Source organism: Homarus americanus, unplaced genomic scaffold (assembly GCF_018991925.1).
Source record: "Homarus americanus isolate GMGI-L3 unplaced genomic scaffold, GMGI_Hamer_2.0 scaffold32929, whole genome shotgun sequence".
Taxonomy (NCBI): domain Eukaryota; kingdom Metazoa; phylum Arthropoda; class Malacostraca; order Decapoda; family Nephropidae; genus Homarus; species Homarus americanus.
The window spans coordinates 19,818,108-19,834,626 of NW_024737097.1; the positions used below are offsets into that span (position 1 = coordinate 19,818,108).

At 39.9% G+C, this 16,519-nt stretch overlaps 1 protein-coding gene across 3 annotated transcripts in view; it reads left to right on the top strand.

Moving 5' to 3' along the window:
• LOC121873292 (alanine--glyoxylate aminotransferase 2, mitochondrial-like) overlaps positions 1-16,519 on the top strand; it is a 46,996-nt gene that overhangs the window by 13,724 nt on the left and 16,753 nt on the right. Inside the window, exons 1-4 of one of the 3 annotated variants that reach the window (XM_042376760.1) lie at positions 5,036-5,111; positions 5,513-5,580; positions 13,149-13,333; positions 14,872-14,995. In XM_042376760.1, coding sequence (XP_042232694.1) covers positions 5,545-5,580; positions 13,149-13,333; positions 14,872-14,995 — 345 coding nt within the window. In that variant the 5' untranslated portion in view covers positions 5,036-5,111; positions 5,513-5,544. Of the gene's footprint in view, positions 1-5,035; positions 5,112-5,314; positions 5,382-5,512; positions 5,581-13,148; positions 13,334-14,871; positions 14,996-16,519 lie in introns of those variants that run through there. The other 2 variants (XM_042376758.1, XM_042376759.1) reach the window with 2 other exon arrangements.

The following is a 16,519-nucleotide window of genomic DNA, read 5'->3' on the forward strand; positions in this document are numbered from 1 at the left end:
AGAGGTAACTCGTTAACCGAAATCTCGTTAACCGAGGGATCACTGTATTGCTTTATTTTAATGATAATTAATGATTCACGATAAAACGATTCACCTTACACTGCAATATTGGAAGAAACATTACCATCGTTATTCGAGGCTTTACTGCATACTGGAATCAAGTTGGAAATCATATACTGTATACAGTGAACCCTCGAAGATCCGAACTAAAAGGCGGTACCACCTGGCCGGAAAAGCCAATTGTCCGAATTTTCCGCAGATTATTTTTTTTTATAACAGGGATTAGACCTACCAGGACACACCAAAAACACAGTACAAATGTAGTGATCAACAAATTACCATATACAGTAATAATAATACTAATAATAAAAAAAAAAAAAATAATAATAATAATAATAATAATAGTAGTTAATATAATTGATAATAAAAAATATATAATTAAAAATTAAATAATAATGATAACAATAATAACAAAAATAAAGACCCAAAAAGAAATACAAAAATTAAAAAGATCAATAGTGAGAAACGATATATGTATACTGTAACCGCCGTCCGGGTGGTTAAAGTCAAACGTGTTGAAAGTCTAGAGAGAAGCCAGGTTAGGTGTTGCCTCTAAGATATGGGTAGCTATACTGAAATGCCCACCCGATAGCCTGGCCCCCTGGCTGGTCGCGTATGGCTGAGTCAGGTGATTATAATTACACAAACAAATTCCCTTCACACACTCCAACCTCTTTCTGGGCCTCTCATCTCCACCATCTTCATACTCTACATACTGCATAAGGGCAGGCACACCCAATAAACATGACATGACTTACCCTAACATAATGTTTGTTTATATGTCGCCCTACTCATTGGCAGGCACACCCAATAAACATGACATGACTTACAGCCTAACATAATGTTTGTTTATATGTCGCCCTACTCATTGGCAGACACACCCAGTAAACATGACATGACTTACCGCCTAACATAATGTTTGTTTATATGTCGTCCTACTCATTGCTGTTTGCGGTAACATATACACTCTCCTCGATTTACGACGGATTCCGTTCCGACGACCAGGTCGTAAGTCAAAAAGGCTAAAATAATACAGAGAAATTCTAAAATGGGTGTCTAATTTTCTTCTCGGCACCACGAGAACTCTCACTTTTACGCTTGCCATCCATTTTAAACTCTCACTTTTACGCTTGCCATCCATTTTAAACTCTCACTTTTACGCTTGCCATCCATTTTAAAGGGAAGTACAGAAGAAAAACTTTGTCAGTACACAGCGCGATCACTAACGTCAGTACTAGAAAATACGTAATTTGAAAAATATTTCATACAACCACGGCGGACGTATGTCAAGGGTTGTCATAAGTCGACTATGTCGTAAATCCAGGAGTACCTGTATTGTGTCTTCAATAACCAGCTGTTGCAGGCTATGGAGCCGTACATCAAGGTGTATCACGACAAAATCAACACTAGCCGTCAACGTAACATCACGGACTTCTTCGCCCGCAACCCACCACAACCACCCCAAGTCAGTGATAGTGACAGTGATGCTATGGACTTTGAGAGATTTGTCAGGGAGGCCCTGACAACTATGGTGGATAGTGATGGTGATTCACCTGAGGGCCAGTAATCTGCCCTCTGCCTCGGAACCAGCCTCCATCCCAGTATGCCGACCCATCTCTTCTACTAACATAAGTGTTAAACCTAACCTAACCTTGATTTTTTCTAACCTAACCTTACGTAAGTGTTAAACCTTGATTTTTTTTCTAACCTAAGTGTTAAACCTTGAATTTTTCTAACCTAACCATAAATAAGTGTTAAACCTTGATTTTTTCTTACCTAACCTAACGTCAGTGTTAAACCTTGATTTTTTTCTAACCTAAGCTAACTTTACGTAAGTGTTAAACCTTGATTTTTTTCTAACCTAAGTGTTAAACCTTGATTTTTTTTCTAACCTAACCTTACGTAAGTGTCAAACCTTGATTTTTTCTAACCTAGAGTAAGTGCTACACCTTGAGTTTTCTTTTACCTGGTACAGTATATTATTCTCTTATTGATATTTCTCTTCTATATTAATTGTGTGCATACCATCATAAAGTTAAGATACTATTTTTATTACAACGTACATATTGTGTCGGAAAAAGTGGAGTTTCGGGGTCAGCCCAGTCTCTCAATTAATCCCATATGTTCTGTTATTTCCTTTACGCGTTTATCATTTTACACGGTACTCCACGGGTTCAATTGACCGCGTAAATGAAGACCCGACTGTAATGTAAATATATTATTTGTAATTTTGATATATGATTGTTGCGTTACGGAGCTGTGCCCCATACTTTGTAAAAGTCTGTGCCCAAAAAATTTGTTTGTCTGAAAATTTGGTGCAATTGTACAAATTTCTTCTGGGGGCAAACTGTCTCCTCCACCTTTACCAAAAATTCAACTTTTCCCGTTATGATTGTTAGGTGTGTGCGGGGATTAACCTCAAACACTAGTTATTTCTGGCAGATAAGAATATCAAATTCGTTCAAAACTCATCAAATACCATAGGAAAAACCTATTTTTAATATCAAAATAACGACCGGTAAAATACTACCCATTCCACCAAAAGTAAACAAGACATATGGCGATACTTGTAACTGGGCGAACGTAATAATATTGAAAAATTAATATTTTGGTTTTATTCTCAATTTTCGGTGAAAATATCAAAGAAAAATTTCTTAAATTTGTCTAAAACAATACGAAATACATATTAATAACAGTGAGAGACCGGTGTAATACTATAAATGTATAAAGAAAGTCCTATACAACTTACTTTGATCAGATGTTGAAGTTCTTTTTTCTCAGGGCAAGCTTTCAGTGTGAAACATATTGGCCCACCATGCAAGCTCATAAATAGCTCTTTTATTCTGCCAGACATCTTGAATAGGGTGATCACACAAAGGTTTGTTATTACGAGTATGTTGATCACAGTTGAGGGGAAGTCAACACGTGGTTCTGTCACCTAAGTTGCTGAACGAATGTTTGTGTTTCAAACATTTCAAAATAACAATACAGGCTGTATTATTACACACCGTTTTCTCATCCGTTTAATTTTAAAGTAATATTTATATTAAATATTTTGTTCTTTTTTTCTAAATAGTTATATGAATTGAGAAGAAAATCATTTGAATATTTTCTTAATGAAATGCAATACCAGGCAGTTAGTCGGCAGTGCAAAGTCTTCTTAGCTCTCCACCTGTCTCCCACACATTTATGGAGTGATACTGTAATTATATATACATCTCATTTATAAAAAGTTAAAATATATAAATTTAATTGTTTTTTTTTAAATATATTTTTCAAACATTTGCAAGTAAGGTTAAAACCAAATTTCAGATACAAAAATATGAAAATTTCTAGAAATACTCTGGGTCGAAACTCCTGTAGAACTGGTAACACTGTAGAGGAGCAAACGGACACTAGTAGCATTGGTAACACTGTATCGGGACACAGGACTAACTCCTGGTGTATTGTCAACATTGTGGTGGGATGTGGTGGGAGTGTTGGAAGAGTGTCAACAACAGGAGGTCGTTGGCAAGAGGTAAAGTGAGGCATGAGAGAGTGGTGGCAGGAGGGTGATCTACCGTAAGAAGCTATAGTATAAAACACAACACAGTTAACAAGTGTTGGCAGGAGTGTTGGCAGACGTATTGACAAGTATTAGACGATTATGGGCAGGTATGTTGATAGATTTGTTATCAGGAAGTATGAGAGGAGTTTAGGGTGACTGGAGTGCTGAAGAGGAGTGAAAGGAGTGGTAGTGGAGTGTGGAGTGCTGAAGGGGAATGACAGGAGTAGTGGTGGATTAAGGAATGAGTGGAGTGCTAAAGGGAAGTGGCAGGAGTTGTAGTGGAGTGTCGAGTGATTGGAGTGCTGAAGGGGAATGACAGGAGTCGTAGTGGAGTTTGGCGTGCTGAAGAGGAATGACAGGAATTGGTAGTGGAGTGCGGAATGATTGGGATGCTGAAGGGGAATGGCAGGAGTCGTAGTGGAGTGTGGAGTGCTGAAGGGAAGTGAGAGAAGTGGTAGTGGAGTTTGGAGTGACTGGAGTGCTGAAGGGAATGTCAGGAGTTGTAGTGGAGTGTCGAGTGATTGGAGTGCTAAAGTAATACATGTTGGTTGGAATGAAAGTTTACAGGTGTTCAGGGAAAGAAGTCAGGAAAGGTGATTGGAGGAGTGTTGGCAGGATTTTAGAGGAGTGTTAATAGAAATATTTATGGTTGTTGGAAGTAGTGTTGGGAAATTGGAAGCAGTGTTGGCAGGAGTGTTGGCAGGTACAGTGAGTGAAGAGTCAACAGTCAGAAAAGAATACAACATGTGCACATTTACCCGTCGTGTAGTGAACCTTAAACACCCGGGGAGGAAATACACGACCTCTCCCCTACAACACCCTCACTGTTTCGTCCTCTACCTCTCCCTCTACTTTTACCTCTACTTTTACCTCTACCTCACCATGTACAGGATTTGTTTATGGCGTCGTAAATCTCTCATGACATACTGGAGTTCTTTGCCGGTCAGTTGATGCCAGAAAGGAACCAACTCCGAACTTGTTATGATCCATAGAGCAATATATAGGAAGGTTGGTCATCAACTACTGCTTATGTCTTGTTCCTGAGTGAGAACGTGACTGTCAGTATAGTGGCAGAGGTGTTGAGAGACGGGCATTATCTCCCCGTCTGACTCACAGCAATACAGACTGAAGAAGAAAACTACCATCAATGACCCTAACTGATGATCACCTTGTTACCGTGAGTAATTACTACACTTTCTCCATCACCTCCTGAGACTCATTCACAACATCGGCAAATGAGGTAATTTTCCCACAAATTAAAAAAAAAAAGTTTAATTTTCTTCTAAAAGTAAAACAAGATATCGATCTTTCTGGTGATGTAAATGTACTGTACGCAGGGTTGGAAAAAATCATGATATTTAGAAAAAAATAAAAAAAAATCGATAGATGATCCTGTGGTCACTTCCCAGAGCCAAGTGCTCTCTCCTCGAATTGGAGCTGACAAAGAAGACTTTGAGGAGGTGACGCAACAACCCTGAGTGTTTTACCTCCTCCCGGACTGCGGGTATATAAGCATGTATTTATATCGACCTTTTATGATAAATATTTTAACTTTTCTCATCCTCTCTGAAGTGCCAATGACTTGAAATCATCTGCATTTTGATAGTCCAGATATTTAACATTATTTTAGATAATAACAGGTCTGCTTACCAATTGTGAACACATTTAGTTTGAATTTTCTATGAACCAATCAGCTATTAGTATAGAAGAGGGGCATGGCTTATGGGTCAGGCTAGTGTGAAAATACGAGTATACAGTATTCAGTGTGCTGAAAGTTTGTATACAGTTTCATGATATGGATTCATGGATAATCTTATTGCAATTTTTGAGATATTACAGTAATAACAAATATTTTTTCATGAGTGGAGATTCCTGTCTTAGATAATTTGTTTTTGTTTATTCCAGGCGTGCGGCTGTTGTCGTCGCAGGCCCTGGAGATGCCAGCTTGCGAGTATGAACCTCCCCCTTACAAAGTAGGACACAATTTGTTCTTAGCATTGATCACTACACACAGTTTATGATCATGAAGATAATCTCTGATCCATGTTGGTACATTTCCCTGAATTCCGTATTCTTCCAATTTATGGTAACTTACAGCTTTTATTAGGGTGCACTACTACACTATAGTATCAAATGCTTGGCAAAGTTAAGCTATAAACAGTAGTCAGTATTGCCACCACCAGGGTTGGAAAAAATCATGATTTTTAAAAAAAAATAAAAAAAAATCGATTTATTTGATTTAAATCGGATTTTTTTATTAAATCGATTTTTTTTATTTTTTTACTAATTGCAATAAAATAGTATTTTTAAACCATAAAAACAGTATTTTTCAACCAAAGCTTATTCAGGATAATAAACAGAAAATTGGCATTAAGATATTTATGCAGTAGATGTACCAATGGAATTTAACACAATATTCTTTTTGTAAAATAAAAGAAAACTGGTAACATATCTTACATTTGAGTGCACAAATCCAAAGGTAATAATGAAATTTAACATAAATGCTCTTATAGGATTACAGTGTTTCAAAAATTAATAACTTAACTTCTTCAAGTCAACAGAATAATATTCTCATTTTGTAAAAAAAATAATACTGGTAACAAGTTTATTTTCTTACATTTGTAGGATTATAGTGTATTAAGAATTACCGGTAATAACTTCAAGTCAACACAATATTCTCATTCTGTAAACTACAAAAATAGTTCAAAACATTTAAATTAGCTTAGTTGAACATTGAAATGCTTATGTACTTTTATCTCTTCGCCACTGATCGGCTTGTTAGCCGCTTGGGCGATCGGTCACGACTCTTTTCCTTTATATTCTTCACCAAAAGGTCGGCTCGCTAGCCGCCCGGGCGATCGGTCACGTCTCTGTCACGCACTGTTGGCAAATACTGGGCATGCACCGGCTCCTGAATGTACCTGAACCCGCTCCAGTGTTGGTCAAGTCTTCTCTTGAAAGAGCTCACACTCGGTGCCGTCACAACACTTTCTGGTAGATTGTTCCAAGAGTTTACAACCCTCACTCCGAAAAAGTTTGCCCTCACGGTTTTCCGGACTTGCGGCTTCTTCAATCTTGAGCTGTGACCCCTTGTGGGGCGAGCGTCCGCCAGCTCCAAGTAAGGACACTCAACTGAGTAGTGCCCCCTGAGATGCTTATAAACCTCAACTAGGTCCCCCCTTGCCCGTCTGTAGTATAAGCTAGGCAAGTTCAGGCGCTCCAATCTCGCAGGGTAGCTGAGATGCCGAAGTGCAGGCACCAGCTTGGTGGCCCTCCTTTGAACATTTTCAACCAACTGACAGTCCCTAGCATATCTCGGGGACCAGATGGGGTGACAGTACTCCAGATGGGGAAGCACTTCACTCCTGAAGATCGTCACGAGGGACGGACCGTCTAGATATCTGAACGACCTTCTTATAAGACCCAATAATTTATTTGCCTGATTTACCTTCTTCTCACAATGGCCCGAGAACTTCAGCTCATTGTCAACATACACACCTAGGTCCTTCTCACACACAGTCTCAACTAGTACATTTTCTTCATCCCGTTGGGACATATGGTACGCCTCCTTACCGTTGGTACGCCCCAGGTGCATCCTCTTACACTTCGTGACATTGAATCTCAGCAGCCATTCCTTCGACCATTCCTGGAGCCCACAGAGGTCCTTCTGCAGCTCTTCACAGTCCGCTTGGTTCTTAATTTCCCGAAATAACTTGGCGTCATCGGCAAACATTTGTATGGAGGAGTGTACAACGTCAGGCATATCATTTATGAAACAAACAAACAACAGCGGGCCCAATACACTACCCTGCGGTACCCCACTTGTTACAGGTACAGATGACGATTTCGTGCCATTAATCACCACACATTGCTTGCGGTCATGTAGAAAGTCTTCTATCCACGCTAGGACATTTCCCCGAATTCCGTACCCTTCCAGTTTGATTTTCAGCCTTTCGTGGGGTACACTGTCGAAAGCCTTGGCAAAATCTAGGTAAATATTGTCGATATTACCACCCCGTTCTAGAATATGGGTCCAAATATCCAATACCTTGAGCAATTGTGTCAAGCAAGAGCGCCCCGGCATAAAACCGTGTTGGCAATCTTTTACAAGGTTGTTTCGTAGTAGATGTTCCATCGCTGCATCTCTGATAATACTCTCAAGTACTTTACATATTATGCTGGTCAGGCTCACCGGTCTATAGTTGTTCGTGGAGTGCCTATCGCCCTTCTTGAAGATAGGACTCACATAAGCCACTTTCCATTCACTGGGGACCATTTGTTCATCCAGGCATTTACAAAACAGAATCTTCAGGGGCTCTGCAAGCTCGTTGCACAGCTCCCTTAGCACTCTAGGATGCACCATGTCAGGTCCAGGACTCTTATGGACCTTTAGCCTGGACAGTTTATTTCTAATACCCTCTTCTGTGAACACAATGTGGGTCAGTGCTGTGTCGAACCGTCTGTCCTCAAACGCAGGAAGGTTAGTTGCATCCTCTCTTGTGAACACTGAGGAAAAGAAGCTGTTCAATGCCTCAGCTTTATCCTGGTCAGAATCTGCGTAACTACCATCTTCAAGCCTCAGGTCTGATACTCCTACTCGCGTTTTCAATTTCGACTTTGCATAGCGGTAAAACGCCTTTGGGTTTGACTTGACCTCGCGTGCAACCAGCCTTTGGAACTCCTTTTCAGCCCTCCTACACTCTATCTTTGCTTGGTTTCTGGCTCTTGCATACATCCTCCTGTCTTGCTCATCGTTTGACCCAACCCACGTCTTGAATTTCTGGGTTTTCTTCTTAATTTTGTCGACCGCCGCATGGTTCATGTGTAGGGATCCCCTCGTATTCCTAGAAGCACTGGGTTTGGTCTTGGGTATATATTTATCGATCAAATGGGTCATTTTACTAGTTATGATATTCAGCGTAGTGTCTGCGTTCTTGTACCTTAATAAGTCAGGCCAGTTGATACCCCTCATCTCTTCCCTCATCCCATTGTAATTTCCCTTGTAATATTTGCACCTTGGCCTGGCCTTATCTTGAACTAGGTAACAGTTAAATCTGAATGACAACACTGTATGGTGACTGGTGCCAACTGGGGCAAGGTGTTCCAGTTTGGCCACCATACCCTCCTCGTTTGTTATGATGAGGTCAAGTGGCTTGGGTGTTTGTTCCCCTCTGTAATGTGTCGGGTCTCTCACATGTTGGAACAGAAAATTATCTCTCAGAGTTTCTACAAAAAGAGTAGCAGGATTATTCAAGTCATTCGGGGTTGACTCGTTTCTCCAGTCGATGTCGCCATAGTTAAAGTCCCCCATGATAAGGAGGTGGCTGGGGTTGAGCATCGCCGCATTGTTTATTAAGGTTCTTAAGTTCCTTTGATTTAGTGGGCCACAGTTCGGGGATCTGTAGATACACCCGACGATAAGTAAGTCCCCTCCCTTTAATTTAATTTTACACCACTTGGACTCTTCAAAGACATCCTCTCCCTGTACCCTCGCCTGGCTGGCTCTAAGGTCTTGCCTAGCGTAGATAACCACACCCCTCCTGCAGGATTCTTGAGTTAGGTTCGTAAATGAGTCATATCCAGCAATACTGAACTCGCATTCCTCTGGGTCGATTCTCCTGTTCTTGTACAACAGTTCTACAACTCCTACAATATCTGGTTGGTGTACTCTTAGTAGTGTTTCAAACTCCTCCCTCTTATCCAGGAACGTGTCGGTATTAGTGTACATGACATTCAAGCCAGAATTTGTTCTCGGTAACGTCTCTGCTCTTAGTAATAAACCCGCTCCACCCACATTCTCAGAAGCTGCAGCATTTGCTAAGTACACTGTATTTTGCAGGGTGTGGTTAAAAATTTCATTGTTTACACGGCGCTCGTTCCCTCCTGTCCGGTAGGCTGAGCTGGTGCCGCCTCCCGGGTGGGGGGTTGAGTGGGTGGAGGGTGCACTGCTGCCCCCTGGCCCTGTGTCGGCACACTTGTTTCCACTACCCTCCCCCTGAGTATAACCCATGTGCACCTGTCCCCGTTCCTTCTCGACTCCTCCCTCCTCTGCTTCAAGTCCAGCAGGAGCTTCTTGTGCTGTTCCCTCTGCATTACCGTGCGGTCTGGGTGAATAAATACATCTCGAAATGCCTCGCTCCTTGCTAAGTTTTTTGCCTGCCGGATAACTTGCCATTTTTCCTCCTCACTCCCTAATGTGATCCTGAGGGGGCGAGGCTTAGCCCCCTGCTTTTGTCCCAGTCTCCTCACATCCTGAGGGGTTGCTGGAATCTTCAGAACCTCTGTGCAAATATTTTGAAACAGCACCTTGTCGTGTGTTTCCTTACTCACAGTTCCCTCTGCCTGGCTCTCTGGGACTCCAAAAACTATTACATTGTTCCTGCGCTGGAGCCGTTCCTGGTGTTCCTCCTCTCCCCTAACAGTAGGTCCGTTAATTTTCATTTCTTCGACACACTTTTTCAGAGTCCCAATCTGCTGTAGAACCTGTACTGATTCTGCATTACTCTCCGCCCCCCCCACCCGTGGCCCTCCTAATACGTCCGCATAGCTCCTCTTAGCAACCACCTCCATTCTATTAGCTACTTCCTCAGTCTTAGCAAGGATCTCTTTCTCAACTTGCTCCAGTTTGTCAACCAGCAGGGCTCCTGCTTCATCTATTTTCGTCCCTAGAGAACTCGTTCCCTTATGGATTGCAATCGCTTCATTCACCTTGACTATGCAGCCAGGGCAATACCAGCAACAGCCATCAAGCTTTACGGCAGTTAGTAACTTCCTAAACGTTGCATTAGTTAGGCCTGCATCCTCCATATCCGACGTCTCCCTGCAGTAATCACATACCAAACTCATGGTTGTTGTTGTTGTGGGGGGGGTGTAGACTGTGTATAGATCTACACCTATTTCAAAGAAAATAAAGAGAGAAAAAAGTACTTAGCTACTCTCTGTTGCTCTCTGTGACAAGCTTAGATGCCTTTTCCTGTCCTAGGCGATTTATTACCTTTGAGTGAACAAATCCTTATGTGGAAAAAATTCTCTCAACCCCTGCTGATGATCCATTACATTTTCTGTCATATCATTGGCAAAATACTGCCACCAAGCAAGGGGTGAGAGAGATTTTACAACATCTTTACCAAAATAGACCTCTTTAAATGGTGCACTTCTTCCATGGAAGGACATTAATGTTGAAAGGAATGTGGAAGAGACGCGCACACATACTGTTCTGCAATGTCTCGCTGCTCAGGAGTCAGTTGTCTGCCCTGATACGTTGGATCTATCACATTAGCTTGAAAATGGGCAGGTGTCAATGCTACTTTGATTCTTTTATCAAAATTATCCATATCCTTCTTATCTTTTAAATACTCCTTAATATCAGTTTTCAGTTTTACCCAGATTTCAACAGCATCACTTAATAGGGTATGTTCTCTGGACACAGTACAGTGCCACAGCAATAGGCTTAAGTCTCTCTAAATAGTCTTCTGCAGTTCTTTTTAATGCCTTATCATTAACTTTCCTTTTAATTTTCTTATCAATGTCTTCAATATTTTCTTTGCACACTTTGACAAGGGTCTCCCAGTTCTTTAAATAAGATTCAATATAATCTGTCACTGTTCCATCGTGTGTCTGATGGCATTACTAGCAATGTTCCTCCTGCTCTTCTATACAAAGATCCTGGGATGTGAGGATTTCTGAAGCACTTAATGATTTCAGTAATGTGCTCCTTAATGTTCTTGATTTGCAGGTCTTGTGAAAGCAAATTTAACAGGTGTGCAGAGCAACCATATGTTATAATGGATTTATCTTGTCCGAATTCACTTCTCATTTTTGCCATATTAGCAGCATTATCTGTTACACAGCTTACTGTGCATCTAAATTTGTCTTCACACTTTTTTGTAGCACATTCAGCTAATTTCAACAGATATTCAGCTGTGTGTCTTAATTCTGTGTCTATAGAGTCAACAAGATAAATACGGTTGTCCGCTGTTAAAGTTATACATACTATAGGCTCATTATGGACATTACTCCATCCATCCATGGCCATGCAAACTGTTTTCCCACTAAGTTCTTCTGAATAATTCTTAATCACTGAATCGTAGGCTTGATCCAAAAGAGACCCTCCAATTTGATGTCTATTAGGTGGAACATATCCTGGTCTTAGCATTTTAATCATCTTGATACTCTCCGTGCTCCACTGTTCGGAAGGGTCAATTTGTTGCATATATATAATTAGCAACTTGCTGATCCAAAGTGACTTTTTCAGACTTAGTAGTTTTTATCACAAAACCAGTTATGCTTCTTTGATCAGAAATAATACTTATGTTGTTTAAAAAGAACATACTAAGTGATAAAAATAGAATATCTGAATATGTATAGCCTGGTGCCTACAGCCTGTTCACTCGAGCTTTGCAAAAATTTACAGTCCCTTGCTCCTTATTGACTGATATATAATGCCGGGAGAAGAGAATACTACAGTTCTTCTGAATTTCAATAGTATTTATTATCTTAGTTAACAATATATTTCATGTAAATATATACATTAATAATGAGACCTTATGATATGATCAAAGTTTCGCAAAACTGGAGAGAACAGACTATAGTACAGTACATAATTATGTAAATCCAAATAATGTTATTAGCCTGCTGCATTGCATATACTTTTCAATCATGTAGAATAAAAAGAGAAAACAGTTATTAGTAAAAAAATCATTTTGATTTAAATCATGATTTTTTTACTCTGATTTAAATCGATTTAAATCATGTGATTTAAATCATTTGATTTAAATCATAACAACCCTGAGTCCACGGACTAGGAAGTGACAATACATACATCCAATATCTCTTGTGTAGTTGCTGCATTAAACAGGTGTGTACATGTAGTCATTAATCTGTTCAAGTCAACCAGTTCTCCCAAGTATTCCAGTGTTTGTCTTCTTATGACATTGTATATAATGATCTCTCCAACTGTGGATGTTAGTTGTTTTGGATCACCTGAAGAATCATCACCCCAGCTTATTTCACCTGAAGATTAACTGCCTTAATGCTAACTTAACCTAACCTAAACCTATTCTATCCTAATCTAAATCTAACCTAACATATCCTAACCAAACCTCATCCTCCCAAAATAGTTTTAGGGTGGTTTAATCTATAAGTGAAATAAGCTGGGGCGATGATTCTTCAGGTGATCCGTTGTTTCTGGTATACAGTACAGTATATATTTTTTAAATCAGGAAGATCATTTGTAATCACCCGATATACCTGTATATATATATATATATATATATATATATATATATATATATATATATATATATATATATATATATATATATATATACTGTGTGTATATATATATATATATATATATATATATATATATATATATATATATATATATATATATATATATATATATATATATATATATATATATATATATATATATATATATATATATATATATATATATATATATATATATATATATATATATATATATATATATATATATATATATCATTTTCACTTTGTCGTTCATCTTTCCTTCCAGGGCCCAGATTATAACCATATACGACAAGTGAGGGGGAGCTTGCTCAACCCTGCCCTCCTCACAAACTTCAGTAGCCCACTTCTCATATATGATGGGTACATGCAATGGCTCTTTGATCACACTGGTAAAAGATACCTAGATCTCTTCGGAGGAATTGTTACCATCAGCATTGGACATTGTCATCCGTAAGTGCATATAATTTGTCTTTTTCTGTATACATTATATAGTATTGTACATATTAGAGTGTGTGTGTGCGTGCGCATGCGTGAGAGAGAGAGAGAGAGAGAGAGAGCACCACCATTTCAAGTCTCTGGCTAGGACTCTCCCATATTCCTGCAGGCAGCTTGCCCACATGCCCAGTGGGGGCTTATACTAGCTAAAAATTCTAACACCAGAAGGAAATGAGCCACCTCGTCTTTCTAGGTACTGTTGTCTGAGCTTACAATGTTTGCCAACAACTGTCTTAAGAGCGGCTTTGTGTGCACTGAAAAAATAGGATGGTGTAATCAGGCTTATCACAGTCGGTAACGCTCTCCATCACACCATGGGAAATATCTTCAGGGAGCCGCTTCACTGCTAGCACTATACTAACTAGGATTTGGAATCCCTCAAGGCTAAGCAGTAATTCATGCAGAAAGGACCTTCATCAACAATGACACTGAAGTAGTTGAATTAGACTTAAAAAATGCTTTCAACCAGACCAGTAGGGATAAGGTGATCAAAGCTTTCCATCACTGTTTCCACAGTTTTCTATCTTTTTTGGCAACGGAGTTCAGCAAGGAACCAACCCAACTGTTTGGTGAACATGAAATTACCATAAGCAGAAGGCATTCAGCAAGGGGATCCACTCACCCCATTGCTTTTTTTGTCTAATAACAAAAAAGCTCATAGACAATATGTTCAACGAACTCATTTTGTGGTTTTTGGATGACAGCACTCTGACAGGTTCAGCAGGTCTGGTTTCAAAGGATATCAGATGAGCGTTGAATCAAGGAGAAACCCTTGGCATCACCCCCAACACTTCTAAATGAGAACTCCATTAGTCGAGTGAGGAACATCTTGCTGGATGCCCTGTATCCTGCTCGGGTCAACCCTGAGTGCCAACATAATCCCTGCCATCCTCCAAAGTAAGCTGGATGACTTGAAAAGTAGAGAATAAAGGATAAATTAGCTGGATGCCCATGATGACGTGCATTTCCTAATGAAGTGCTTCTTTGTACCCAGACTGACGTACACCCACTAAAGAATTATTCAGTACCTGTGTCATATTGTATCACGCCGTAAAGGTGCCAAATAATTTTTTGGGGATGTACAGTAATGTTTGGTGTACAACATTACTGTACATAATACTTCAACATTAATGTACACCCAATAACAAATTATTCGGCACCCTTACGGCGTGATACAATGACACGGGTACCGAATAATTTTTTAGTGAGCGTACTTCCTCAGGTGCGCACTTGGCAGCCACATACTGTACTGGGAACAAGCTGTTTTCTTGGTCTGCCTGGGAGAAATTGGCAAAACTCGGATGAAGCCAATTTATTGAAATGGTAACTAAACTCACTGAATTATACTCATGGGGGCAAGATGTTTTAGACTGAAAGGTGTTACTTAATCTATTTAGAAGTTCGATATTAATACTGTATGTACTACAGTCTATAATAAATAGCCATAAATATTGTTTTATTGTCAAGAAAAAGTAAATGATTTACATTGTCAGGAAAGTTGTAGCTGCTGCCACAGAACAGATAAATAGACTTTGGCATACAACCAACATCTACCTGCACCCCAAGGTTCATGAATACGCAGAGCGGCTAACTCAGACGCTTCCTGGAGACCTCAAAGTGAGTTTCCAGTCTTCCATCTTTGTGTATATATTTAGCATTTTTTCTGGCATTTCATTAATATCTTAAAGTGTCTTGTACATTATATGTCACAGCTTATTGGCCTCAGTTCATTTAGTGTGAAATCTCCATATATGAATAAATGGCATAGGCTTTTTAAGGACATAACACCTATGAAACAATGAAGAGAAGCGGAGAAGCTCTTGTGTGAGAGGACTAATTGTTTTTGGAAAGGCAGCAAAGTTTTAAATTCAGGAAGAACCAATGTCAGGGATGCATTGAGATGTTGACAAGGACAACAGTGCGTAACAGAGACGTGACCGACCACCCAAGCTGCTAATGAGCTGATCAGTGGTGAAGATGGTAAAAGTAAAAGTAAAGTAAAAGAAGTACAGAGTAGTACAGTATTGTTGGTGTTCAGGGGCTGTTGGAGGGGTGATTAAATTCCTATGAGATATTGAAGTCCTTTTTAGACTAGTCCAGCCCAATATATGTATAGGACAGTACTTATTTACCTTGGGGTATTCTGGATGAAGGCATCAGGCTTGTATATTCAGATCTTAATCTACATGTGGGACAAAAGTAATTACTGTCCTGTATCCCTGTGTTTACTATCTCTCTAACCTAACTCCCACTTACCGGTAGCTTTCCGCCACTCCTCTCTTTATTCTCTTCTTCATTTATTTCCCATTTCTTAATCTTACATCATGTCTCATTACTCTTCACCCACTTTCACTTTTATCCTCTTCACCACTGATCGGCTCGTTGGCCGCTTGGACGGTCGGTCATGTCTCTGATATGCACTGTTGGCATTTACTCAGCATGCACTGGCTCCTGAATATATCGGAACCTGCTCCAGTGTTGGTCAAGTCTCGCCTTGAATGAGTTCACACTTGGTGCTGCTACAATGCTCTTCGGTAGATTGTTTCAAGAGTTCACAATTGTCACTCCCCCAAAATTTGCCCTCACACTTTTCTGGACTTGTATCTTCTTCAACCAGGTCCTTTTCACATTCGAACTCAATTAATGCAGTCTTTTTGTCCTGTTGGGACATGTGATATGCCTCCTTACTATTGATCTGACCTAGATGCATCCTTTTACATTTCATGACATTGAATTTTAGCAGCCATTTCTTCGACCATTCTTGAAGCTCATAGAGATCTTTCTGCAGCTCTTCACAGTCTGTTTGGTTCTTAATTTCCCTAAATAACTTAGCGTCATCCACAAACATTTGTATGGAGGAGTGTGTAGCTTCTGGCATGTCATTAGTGAAACAGACAAACAACATCAGGTCCAATACACTGCCTTGTGGTACCCCACTAGTCACAGGTACACATGACGATTTCGTATCATTTATCACCACACACTGTTTGCGGTCATGCAGAAAGTCTGATCCACGCTAGGACACTTCCCCAAATCCTGTACCCTTCCAGTTTAATTCTCAGCCTTTCATGGTACACTGCCTTGGCAAAATCTAGGTATATTTTGTCAATATTTCTGCCTTGTTCTAGAATTTAAGTCCAA